Source organism: Podarcis raffonei, chromosome 2, assembly GCF_027172205.1.
Source record: "Podarcis raffonei isolate rPodRaf1 chromosome 2, rPodRaf1.pri, whole genome shotgun sequence".
In the NCBI taxonomy this organism is placed as follows: Eukaryota; Metazoa; Chordata; class Lepidosauria; order Squamata; family Lacertidae; genus Podarcis; species Podarcis raffonei.
Genome location: NC_070603.1, coordinates 65,628,021 through 65,640,427, shown reverse-complemented (window position 1 = coordinate 65,640,427; position 12,407 = coordinate 65,628,021). Strand labels below are relative to the sequence as shown.

General features: G+C 45.3%; 1 protein-coding gene across 2 annotated transcripts; it reads left to right on the top strand.

The window, feature by feature from the left end:
• The first annotated feature begins 5,360 nt into the window (after positions 1-5,360).
• LOC128407992 (protein FAM133-like) lies at positions 5,361-12,116 on the top strand. Of its 2 annotated transcripts, XR_008328949.1 has the most exons (5): positions 5,361-5,458; positions 6,258-6,296; positions 7,914-8,008; positions 10,601-10,654; positions 11,924-12,116. XR_008328949.1 is itself a non-coding variant. In XM_053377079.1 (4 exons), exons 1-4 carry the CDS (start codon positions 5,377-5,379, stop codon positions 11,963-11,965), a joined length of 273 nt encoding a protein of 90 aa, XP_053233054.1. In that variant the 5' UTR covers positions 5,362-5,376; the 3' UTR covers positions 11,966-12,116. The 2 variants fall into 2 exon arrangements, 1 of the variants encoding a protein (XP_053233054.1); XM_053377079.1 differs by lacking the exon at positions 6,258-6,296 and having other exon boundaries at positions 5,362-5,458.
• The last annotated feature ends 291 nt before the right edge of the window (positions 12,117-12,407 follow it).

The window sequence follows — 12,407 nt, the reverse complement described above, 5'->3', positions numbered from 1 at the left end:
CCAGAATTGCATTGGCTTTTTTAGCTGCCGCGTCACACTGTTGGCTCATGTCAAGTTTGTGGTCAACCAAGACTCCTAGATCCTTTTCACATGTACTGCTCTCAAGCCAGATGTCACCCATCTTGTATTTGTGCCTCTCATTTTTTTTTGCCCAAGTGCAATACTTTACATTTCTCCCTGTTAAAATTCATCTTGTTTGTTTTGGCCCAGTTCTCTAATCTGTCAAGGTCGTTTTGAAGTGTGATCCTGTCCTCTGGGGTGTTAGCCACCCCTCCCAGTTTGGTGTCATCTGCAAATTTGATCAGGATGCCCTTGAGTCCATCATCCAAGTCGTTGATAAAGATGTTGAATAAGACTGGGCCCAAGACAGAACCCTGTGGCACCCCACTAGTCACTCTTCTCCAGGATGAAGAGGAACCATTGATGAGCACCCTTTGGGTCCGGTCAGCCAGCCAGTTACAAATCCACTGAGTGGTAGCATAGTCAAGACCGCATTTTACCAGCTTCTTTACAAGAATATCATGGGGCACCTTGTCAAATGCCTTGCTGAAATCAAGGTAGGCTACATCCACTGCATTCCCTTCATCTACCAGGCTTGTAATTCTGTCAAAAAATGAGATCAGGTTAGTCTGACATGACTTATTTTTCAGAAATCCATGCTGACTATTGGTGATCACAGCATTCCTTTCTAGGTGCTCACAGACTGTTTCCTTCTCTCCCTGGGCCACGTCGTTCAACTGGGAATACAGATGAGATGACAATTTGTGCATTTAATTGCTTCAATTTCCTGCCCAGAGCCTCGTAGTCTCTTTTGATCTTCTGGAGGCTATTGCTTGCAGTGTCATTGGTTCCCACATGAACCAAGAGGAAGGGGTATTTGTCAGTGGGTTTTATGATTCCTTGCAGTCATTCAGTTACATCTTGGATCTTAGCCCCGGGGAGACAGCACACTTCCCGAGACATCTTGTCAGGCCCACAGATCACTGCTTCTGTTCCCCTCAGTAGGGAATCCCCTATCACCACTACACGCCTCCTCTTAGGTTTGGTCGGGGTTCTTCCGTGAGCTGTCCGTTCCACGGTCGCCTGCACATTCCCTGAGGACTGACTTTGCTGCTCGTCTTCATATACCTGATCGACTGTAATGAGGGAGAGATCCTCAAATGGAGTCTGCTCTTCGTCTTCCATGCTAGGGGAGAGGACCTCAAAGCGATTGTGTATTTTTAAACAATCAGAGCGAACCCTGGGCCTCCTACTTCTTTGAGTCACATTTCTCCATATATCTGGCTCCTGTGTTGGTGAACTAGCCTCCTTCTCAGGGGAGTCCCCTGTCTCCTCCTTGGTGGAGACGGTGTGCTCTGTTGCTTCCAAGAAGAGCTCCAGCTCTCTAATTCTTTGGAGCGTAGCTACACGTTCCTCCAGTTGCTGGACTTTGTCTTTTAAGAGGGCAATCAACATGCAATTGCTGCAGGTAAAGCTGCCTGCAACCTTTGGCAAGATGGCAAACATTGCGCAGGAACCGCAGGTGACTGCAGCTGTTCCCTCACCCTCCATCTTGAGAACATGTCGTTGGGGGTGGCTACAGCGGTCCTCCATCATAAGAAGCGTGAAGACAGGACAAATAACTCCCCCCCCAAAAAAAACCTAGGTTTCCCCCAACAAACGTTCGAGACTAGCTCCCCTAAATCTATAAGATGGATCAAACTGCGCGCGCCACTAGGCGCGCGCCGCTGCCCTGCAAGCTCTGATAAGCTCCTCCCACAGCTAATCACCTGCCTCAACAGAAACCCTACCCCCTCTGACCTTTGCACAGGGAGAGCAGCTAATCAGCCACAAAGAAACACACACACACGAGAAAACCCTTTTTGCTCCTTCTACAGCCGCTGCCCTGCAAGCTCTGATCAGCTTCCGGGTCATGTGGCCAGCATGACTAAGCCGCTTCTGGCGAACCAGAGCAGCACACGGAAACGCCGTTTACCTTCCCGCTGGAGCGGTACCTATTTATCTACTTGCACTTTGACGTGCTTTCAAACTGCTAGGTTGGCAGGAGCAGGGACCGAGCAACGGGAGCTCACCCTGTCGCGGGGATTCGAACCACCGACCTTCTGATCGGCAAGTCCTAGGCTCTGTGGTTTAACCCACAGCGCCACCCACATCCCCGAACCTGCTTGTACCTGCCTATTAAAAAGTGGATTATGTCATCCCTCGAGACACGGAGACTTGCTGACCTGATACTGTGAGAAAGCATAGGAATATGTTGACTCTGGGTTTTAGGTATGCACCATTTTCAAAAGCAGGCCCTGATCTGAAAGTAAATGCACATACAAATATGTTATAGAAGTAGTAAGGTGGTTCCATAAAACAGGAAACCTGATGCATGTTGAGCAGGGATTGAGCAAACATAGGCTTGTGTATGTCTGCAATACCAGCCATGTAAATTTGAATTTAAGAAGACAGAATGTGCTATTCTAAAGCAGGGATAGGGAACCTGTGGTTGGACTAGAACTCCTATCATCCCTGACCATTAGCCATATTTGCTTGGGTTGATGGGAGTTGGAGTCCAACATCATCTGGAGGGTCAAAAGTTCCCCGCTCCTGTTTTAAAGGCAGGAAATATCTCCCCAGTGCAAATATAATTGTGCCATTTGCAGGCCACATAACATCTCTTTTCTATTATGCAGCTAATAAAAGCAATTCCATAGCCCTATTTGCTTGTAGCTTCTGTGCATTCATACACCAATCCTATCCCTGCTGGAGGTCTGGTACTGCCTGAAACAACAATGGCTTCTGACATGGCCAGCTGTCCACAATCTTTCCCCAAGCCTTGCTGTTATGTAGGCTCTCTTCCTACCTGTACACACTTAATCACATCAGAGTGGGGAGAGGGAAGCAAGCCCATTCATTCCCTTTTGTTTTAAAGACTGCTCCAAAATTAAAGGGGCAGCTTGGTATGTTTAGTATGCAACTTACCAAGTACAGCATGTAATACTTAAAGAAAAAAGGACAGGAGTGCTAAGCAGGACCAGATGCATCAGATTTAATAAGCCTGTTAAGTAGATTCCATGGAAATCTATCCACTGTCAACAGCTGAGAAAAAATTGAATTCGTGTCATATTACGGAGCTGTCAAAAACGTTAAGTGATTTTTCTAACCTGAAACAGAAATGAAGTGTTGTGAATGATTGGCCCCTCAAACAATATGGCTACTGGCCACATTTTCTACAATGAATGACATGAATGTCGTCAGTTATGAACATCTGCTGACAGCGTGGGCTTCATCAGCCAGGCAAGCAACTGGCAATACTCAGAGTGCCGAGAACAAATGGTAAGACTAGAAGCACTTTCTGAAAGTAAAATGTAGTGAAAGTGAAACACAAAGGCGGATTTAGGGCAGTACGATGAGTTCTGAACTGGGTGTTGAGCCTAGCGGGTGCTGCAGGATATCAAAAATATGACATAGTGAATTGATCAGGATGGAAGGCAAGACATGGGAGGGTGCCGAGTTTTTGCCTTGCACAGGGTGCCATTGAAATTTGAAAGACTGAAGTCTGCCCCTGTGAAACACATGTGTTACATGTACTTGTGGTTAGGCTTTCTATGATGGTCAAATTAGAAGAGATGATGGAGATTTGCAAGTGGGTCTCCATTCTCCCTAAACGTATTTCCCTCCCCCCCAAAAAGCACCTTCAGATGGAGGAGGAGTGAATTGAGACTGGCAGCCTGGTGCCCAGGAAGGAGGAGAGGGTAGTTTGCCGATGCAAATGTCATCTAAGCAAATGTCTGCCCCACAAAGGGAAATATACAGGTGCTTGTGTTTTCCCTAATGTGACAACAGAAGTCGGTGTATAATAAAAAATTTCCTCCACGCTAGCAGTGGGCAACACATCACCTATTTATCTGCATGGAAAGGCAGATCATCAGATAAATAGTGACCCTGGAGGGAAGGTGGTGGGTGTGATACTGAAAAGGAATGGGTGTGTTGACTACAGTTTGTGGTTTTGAATGAGGTCATTCTAGGAATAGTAATACTACTGCATACAAATCCACACCCCAAAGATGCCTTTTGTTAATAATAAAATAGTATACTACATTATTCCTAGTTCTCCATCCTAACGTTTCATAATGAAGTGGTATTTCTGGGCAGAAAGCAACACAACGGCTTCTTCCTCTGGCTTCTACTTTATTACTGCTTTGGACCCTAATAGGCAGGTTGCCCTTGCAAAGCAAAGAAGCTGCAAGTGAAACACAAGAGGAACATGCCATCAAGTCACTTGCACAGATGGGATACCTGTCGCTGGAGCAGCAGCCACCTAGAGCAGACAACAAAGTCCACAGTGAAGTTGCCTAGCTCAGAATATTTGTTTGTTTATGGCCTGCAGGGAACACTCCTTTAAAGATGCTGATAGAGTCATACCTTGGATCTTGAACGCATTGGCTCCTGAACAAATCGGCTCCTGAACAATCGAAACCTGGGAGTGTTCCAGTTTTCAAACGTTCTTTTGGAAGCTGAACATCCAACGGGGCTTCCACAGCTTCCAATTGGCTGAAGGAGCTTCCTGCAGCCAATCAGAAGCTGTGCTTTGGTTTCCGAACGTTTTTGAAGTCAAACGGACTTCCGGAACGGATTCCATTCGACTTCCAAGGTACGACTGTATTACATGCCCCAGAGATGTGTAGATGTTTCTATCCTTAGTTCAGATCTTGGACCAGCCACTCTCATCCTGACCTACCTTGCAGGATTGTTTTGTGGATCAAAGCTGGAGGGGTATATATCTTATATGCTACTCTGAGTTCTTAGAGGAAGGGTGGGATAAGAATGAAATGAGTGAATAAACTCTACGAGCCAGGAGAGAACTCTGGGACACCCCCCCGCAAAGTTGATAAATAAAAAACAAGTTCTTGAATCAAGAGGAGATTTCACCCATCACAGAGTGAGGAAGCCAGTGCTGAGACTTGCAGCTTACACTACACTCCTTCAACCAGCCTGCTGACCTTAGGAGATTGCTATCCCTAAGGTTAGCAAGATTCAACTATCACTGCAATCAGCTCTTGTACGTGGAATGGGGAGTGGGGAGATGCAAGACGGTCCTTTGACTCAGGTGGCCAATAGTATTGGGCTGCCCTGCAGCTGACTACCATTTGATTCAGTGGCTTAATTCTAACTGTGAAGCGATAAGGGAAAGATATCTCAAATGTGCTGCAGGATTGTCCTAACTGCTTTGAACCAGACCTTTCTGGTAGAAGGTATGCCAGGATTACTGAATGCCTGAGAAGGACAGCATCTACAAAAAGGACACTCCCTGATTGTGTGCGGCGCCTGGGGTGGGTGGAACAAGTTTTTCTTCTTGTCCATGTTGCAATATGGGAGGAGAGAGCACAAATGACAAGGCGGCAGGGACGGAAGTTCCATAGGTCAAAAGAACATTGGAGAGGCAAGGCTGCTTTTCTTTCTTCCCTACCAGGTAAGGTTGCTTTCGTTTACCTGCTTTCCTTTTCTCCCATTAAGAAAATTTAACTTGATTCTCATTCTGTGTTTATAGAAGACACTATATTTTGCATGTGCATTTGGAGGAGTCTATTGATTTTAGGCTGTTTGCATTACATATCACTTACTGAACTAAGGTTTGGGACATTTTGCCTTGCGGCATAGGTTCTTCACCTTTTAGGGGGAGAAAGATGCTGTCTCAGTTGTGGATTAAGACTTCACCCAGAGACAAATCTACAGGAAAAGTAAAAGTTAGGGCTTGCCAGATTTGCATAGGAAAATAAGCGTATGCAGGATGGTGAAATTTGCATTGACTTTATGTGCCTGAGTTCCTCTGTAGTGGTTTTGCTGGTTTATTCAGCCTTAGCTGGGGAATCGGGAGGAACTAAACTTTTCCTCTTTTGCTACACAAAATTAGTCAATTTGCTTATCCAGTGCTGGCTAATCTGTCCGTGTATGTTATATAGTGGTGGAGGTGGGTGAGGCCAAATAATAACAGGCAAAACCAGATTCTTTTGTATGTGCTAGGATGATATATACTCTCTCAAGGCAAGTCTCCTGAAGACAATTTAAATCAGGGTATTTGGAGCAACCCCATGGCAGAAATATTTTGTCTCCCATGTAAAAATCCCCTTGCCTCCAATAACCTTTTCACAGTCTTTTTCTCCTACCCCTTCCAAATTCTTACCAGTCCCCTTGATATACTGGGAATGTGCATTGTGTGGCCTTAGGAAACAGGTTTAAATACTAATACATCTACATTTCCTCCCGGCAAGAGCTGCATCACGACTGAAGAATGTCTTCCATTTTAAAAGGTGGGTCACTTTTGCTTTGTATCTATACTGAGAATACTTCTGTTAACAAAGAAGTAGTTACCGTACATGAAGCTGGGTGAGGCAGTTGCCTCAGGCAGCACCTCTCAGGCAGCATTACCCTATTCCGTTGCCCAGCTTTGCCGTTGGTCTTCCCAGCCTCTAGGGGCAGAGAGGGACTGGTGGCAAAGCTCTGTGGAATGCCTCCCCTCCTACTGAGTCAGCGAGAAGGGTTCCACCACATGGTAGTGTGGTAGGGCTTTGCACTGGCTTCTCCTGAAAGGATATGCAAAACCCCTTGGCCGGTGGGAGGGAGGGGATCTGGAATGGATTTCCCCCACCACCTAGCAGGGGAGACTCCTTACGAAGCTTCTTCCCCCATCGTGTGGGCAGCAGCAGGGCATTTTACCTCAAGCGTTGGAACCCCTTGGGCCTCCCTGAGAAGTTAACATAATAAAAACTCTCTCAAATCACCAGCACCTGTTTCCACTTGTGCAGCATTCTGCAAGCCCAATTGCTATGTTCTACACCAACTGTCAGAGTCTCTGAATACCTGCTGCTGTGAACCACAAGTGGGAAGTGCTTTCAAGCTTCCCATGGGCAACTGATTGGCCACTGTGATGAGTCACTGCACTGGATAGGCCTTTAGCTTGATCCAGCAGGGCTTCCTTATGTTCTTAGGGACAATGTTTGGCATTCTGAAATACACCTGATCCCTGCATCTCAATAGAGCAGAAAGTGTCATGAACAGCAGTTACGATACTGAAGCCCTCAAATACTCAGTGTCGTATCTGAGTTGCCCCTGTAGTTTCTAATCTTCGGAGATGAGTGTGTAATGCCATTCATAAACTAAAACAGGCTATTTTCTTGCAAGACTAATATGCCCAGCTGGTCTGCCCTCTTGGCTTCCTGAAGGCTCAAGGCTGACTTTCCTTTTTCCATATTCCTTCTCACTTTTGTTCTGAGGCCATCAGAGATAGCCATCTACTTGATTATAGATCCTATGTGAAAAATCCAGACAGTAGAATTAGTCTTTTGTACAGCTAATTTCTTGCTTTTTTCCTACTGGTACACTATCAAGGGTTAGCCAATATGATGCCCACCAGACACTGTGAACTTCAGTTCCCATCAGCCCCATTCAGAATGGCCCATGGCCGGTGGTGATGGAAGGTGTAGTTCAGAACATCTGGAGGACACCTTAACTACCCACTAAAGCAAGGATGGAAACTAGTTGCTCTCCAGATATTGTTGGACTACAGCTCCCATCATCTCCCATACAGGCTGAAGCATCCAGTAGCATCTAGTGAGCTATAGGTTCCCCATCTTTGCAAAAAAGCATGGATGACCAAATTGTGGCATACACAACAGTGGTTTGTGGCATTCCTAGACTGAAGGCTGAAGGGCCTTTGGTAAAGTGCCTATAGCAGAGAAGCAGACCTGCAAAGCCTTGGCATGTGGCACACTTGGCAAAAGCAAGGATGGCTACCACTGCAATAGTGTTTGGAAGTTTTCTTGGCTGGGGAATGCAGATGAAGGTGATGGATCTTTGACTTCACTTTGTAAACGTCACAGCATCTCTGCTTCCTGTTTCTCTGTTTTCTTTCATCTCATAACCATTAGTGTTTGGGAGAGACGAGAAGGAAAAGGAAAAAGAAAAGGAAAAAAGCCACAAAGAGGGTGAGAAGAAAGATAAGAAAAAGAAAAAGGAGAAAAAGGTAAGAAAAAGGATGCTGAATTAGAGGTGGCTTTTCTTACAGTTGGGAGGCATGTCTCCACCCAATGCACATTTACTTGCTTGGTTCCCTTCAAGTGAAGTCCCTCAAGTGAAGCTGTCACCTGTTCATGAGTTGTCATCTGCGAATGTCTCAAATACACACATCTCAGCTTAACTCTGAAGTCTGATGTAAGGTGGTTTCATCAAACTACAAAATAGATACAGACTGTGGTGATTGTCAGGGTGCACATGGCTTCAAACATCAGTGGTGAGAGAGCACTGGAGTCGGAGTAAATGGTTATGCATACACACCTTCAGTCTCTTTCATTTGGTGAGACAGATGATTCCTCAGTACAATGTCCTGAAAGCCTTTGAGTGGTTTTCAAGTAAGTTTTACTTAGAGTAGACAGTGGCGGAGTTTCATGCTCCAGCACTGGGGGGGTGGAAAGCAGGCGTGGGTGTGGCTGATGTTCATCCAGGGGGTGTGACACACATTCTGGGGGCGTGGCCTGCTGCCTGCGGGGGTGTGGTGCCCAGCATGGGCAGGGAGGCAGCTGCGATGGCACCCCACCAGGATTGCGCTGCCGGGGACGGTGCATTCCCCCTGCCCCCTGCTTACTCCGCAAGTGAGAGTAGACCCATTGAAAGTAATGGACCTTAGTCATGTTCGTTAATTTCAGTGTATCTAGTGTAAATAAAATTTAGTTTACTAGTACTCTTTAAAACCATTCCAAATGCCCCACAGAATGATGGTCATTGGCTAACTTTGTATATCCTGATGCATGAATTTGCAAAAATCAATACAGTAAACACAATCCAATTTTATGAAGTAGCATGGAAATCTTTAATAGCTCATTCACTGTCTGTGCCATATGAAATCATCACATCGGAGCTACTGCAAGCTCGTTTCTTCTGCTCAGATGGCAGAACTATTTATCACTCTGAGGCAGCAGCTGCTCCTGTAAAGCTGCATTGATCCAATTAATTACATGATGTTGCAGTTTGTGAGAATTTGTCCTACAATGGGAGTTCAAATTATAGGTGATGTCAGTGGCTGCAAAGGACTGACCACATTCTACCAACATCCTCCACGAGGAATACATTTACGCAGATCAGGAAATTCATTTATTTGTGTAACACTTCAAAAAGATATATACAGTAGTTGCTTCACTTTTATATTCTCTGTGCCAATGTGAGTCTAGGTGGCAAGAAGAAAGATATAGGAATGTGAAGGGTAGTGAAAGTTTGGAATAAAGGCCTATGACTGGAGGCTATGAAAGAAGGCTTAAAACTCAGAATCTTTTACAGACACTGGCTCAGATTGTGCATCTTGGTAAACCACTGTTGAGAAGAATTGTTTATCTAACTGTGAGGCTCCCACACAGTGGGTCTGCAAGACATGACATGCCACAATCACTATTTGGCTATGATTCATCACTTGTTTTCTTAAGACCTTTGAAAGCAATGCAGTTCAGCTGACTGTTTCCTCCCTGCTCTGTATGTGAGTCAACCTGGGACCAGCTTGGATAATTAAAGGGAAATTTTTAATCGGGGAAAATGCCTACAGAACTCAACATTTAATAGGGAGATAGAAAGACGCTGTTGCGAAATGTAGGGGGAAAACAGCTGGATGGGTGTGTAGCATCTTTCAAAGGGCACATGATGAGTGAGCTTTTAGGCTAGAATGAGAGTGCGGTGATTTTTTTTACCCTTTAGAATCCACTTTCATGTTCCCACATCACAGCATAGAAGTCCATGACTGGCACAAAGTGCATCGACATGCATTGAAGTCAAGATGCTAATTCGGCCCCAGGTGCCTTCTTTCAGTTACCTTCTCATCCTGCAAGATGCAGTAGGCTTTGTTCATTTATGTAAGCTTTGGCAAATGTCGAGGATTCAAAATCTCAAAAGATTCCCATCCATTTATCAGCCACATTTTAAAAAAAAAATCCCCCAAATTTGCCATATGTCTTGTGATGGTAGGGATGGATGGATCTGTCAGTTTAGGTTCTCTGGTTTCTCTTTTCCCCCATTTTGACTGCATCCACCCAGTCCGTGATGCTGTATAGCTTTCAGCATAGGCTGACAATGCATCTCCTTACCCTGACAGCCAAGGAATGTTGTTTTTATGACCTGCCTGAAAAGTATGGCTGTTTGGGGCTGGTGGTTTTTAAATGGTTGCTTTTGTCTAAATTTATGTTGTTGTTGTGTCCTTATAGGGAAGGGTGAGTAAGAAATTGAAGAAACAAATATACTGACTAGCAGCAGCTCCCCACAAGTCTTTCCCAGGCCTTTCTAGAGATACCAGGATTGAATCTGATACCTTCTATATACAAAGCTGCTTTTTGCCCTAAGCAAGGGGGATGGTTGTGGCTCAGAGGCAGAGCAGACGCTTTGTATGCCAAAGGCTGCAGATCTGATCCCTGGCATGTCCAGGGTAGGGCTGGGAGAGACCCCTGTCTCAAACTCTGAAGAGCTGCTGTAAGTCAGGCTAGATGATGCAAGCCAGGTGGAACAATGGTATGTTCCTGTGACTGCCAAGTTCTGTGTTCTGTACCACCACTGGTCTAATCGCTTGGTTTTTGCTCCCTAGCATGATGGGAAAGATGATGACAGCAGCAGCAGCTCAGACAGCGATTCTGAAAAGGTAATGAGATGCTTGGTAGACTGAATGGGAAGGGGTTCAGCTGCTGGCAGGTAGGTAGGGATGCCGATGCTGAGGCTGAGGCTGAGGCTGAGGCTGAGGCTGATTATTATTTGGTCCCATATTATTTTAGCAGACAACACTCCCCCCTTTTTTTATCCAAGTTAAAGAAAGAGCCACTTTCTAAATGTTTGCCTTTCAGTAGGCCTGCTGGAAAGCTAATTGGCAGCCCTGCCTGTATTCACTGCCAATGTACTAGCAGCAGACACAGTCTAGTCCTTCACAGAGGACGTAAACCTTTGTCTGGGCTGTGCCACTTCAGACTTCAGTTGTGGACTTTCATGTTGCAAGGCACTCCGTGGTATCAACAACCACCCATCTCCTTGACATGCCAGTTTATGCTGTGGGGGTTTCATTGTACAGTGGTACCTTGGTTTATGAACTTAATCCGTTCCTGAAGTCCGTTCTTAAACAAAACCTGTTCTTAAACCGAGGCGTGCTTTCCCTAATGAGGTCTCCCACCACCGGTGCCCTTCCACTGTTCGGCTTCCGTTCACAAACCGGAACACTACTTCCAGTTTTACGGAGTTCGTAAACTGAATAGTTCGTAAACAGGGCTATTCGTAAACCAAGGTACCACTGTATGTAGAATCACACAATCACATAACACCCCCATCCACACCCAACGGCAGTCTGAAGTGGTACAAACCAAATGAAGATTTTAGTACCCCTGTGAGAAGTATTGGAATATTTATATCCCACCTTAAGATTGGATGATCGTTAAGGCAGCTTACAGTAGACTGCAATAATGTATGGACATTTACAAGCCTGAAACCCACACCACTACACCACACTTTTAAGTTCTGTTGCCAATGGATGGTCAGTCCCAGTGCAACTGGCGGCTGAAGCTGAATGTGTTTTTTCTAGCAGGGAAGGGGGGGTAAGCAGTTTCCTATAATTGCTCCTTCTTTGGCTGGTGGATGGGCCAGACTGCCCTCATTCTTGCTATCATCACCCTGTAATGGCATGCTCTGGGCAGATACAGTGAGAAACTGTGTGGTCTCAGGTGCAAAAGCACTTCTGTTTCTGAAGAAAAGAGAAGCAATGGCAGCGAGGATGAAAACTGTCACTGATAAAAGATATCCCTGCTTGAACTAACAGAAGCCTCTGCTTTTTGGAATGTGGTTATCATAATGAAAGGCGAAAGAAGGTTGAGGGATTGTGAAATGTTTCTCAGCTCCAAATTACATTCTCTCTTCTTGTATGCCACAGGCTCGCAGTGGTGACAAGAAGAAAAAGAAGGAAAAGGATTAAATTTGGGGCAGCCAACAACTAGCAGAGGACATGAGCCGAGTTGCCTAAGAATGTCTTCAGGGCATTTGGAAAGGAAGGAAGAAGTGTCTGGGTTCAATGCATGTAAAACGAAGTGTATTTGTTTTGTTTTCCATTAAAACTTAATACTCTGTTTAATGCTCCCTTCATAAGCAATCTGCTTCTAGCCTTAGTGAAAGGTGATAATAACTAAATACCATTGTGGTAGGATTCACATTGTGGAATACCCTGTTGCAGGAAGGATGGCATAATCAGCTCTATAAAAGTGAGGTAGCAGTGCCACCAGCTGGTGCTACAAAACTGCTGCATCTATACTCTAAATCTTACCTAATGGATGCTTTTCAAGCCTTTTTCAGCATGACTCCACAGTGCCCAAAGGAAAACAAAAATGCATTAAGCATGCAGGCTAGGCTTCTGGCACTTG

Coding starts and splice junctions, on each gene's coding strand:
- LOC128407992 (XM_053377079.1), top strand. CDS start 5,377: ATGACAAGGCGGCAGGGACGGAAGTTCCATAGGTCAAAAGAACATTGG. Junction 8,009..10,600: donor AAAAGAAAAAGGAGAAAAAG/GTAAGAAAAAGG, acceptor TTTGCTCCCTAG/CATGATGGGAAAGATGATGA. Junction 10,655..11,923: donor CAGACAGCGATTCTGAAAAG/GTAATGAGATGC, acceptor TGTATGCCACAG/GCTCGCAGTGGTGACAAGAA.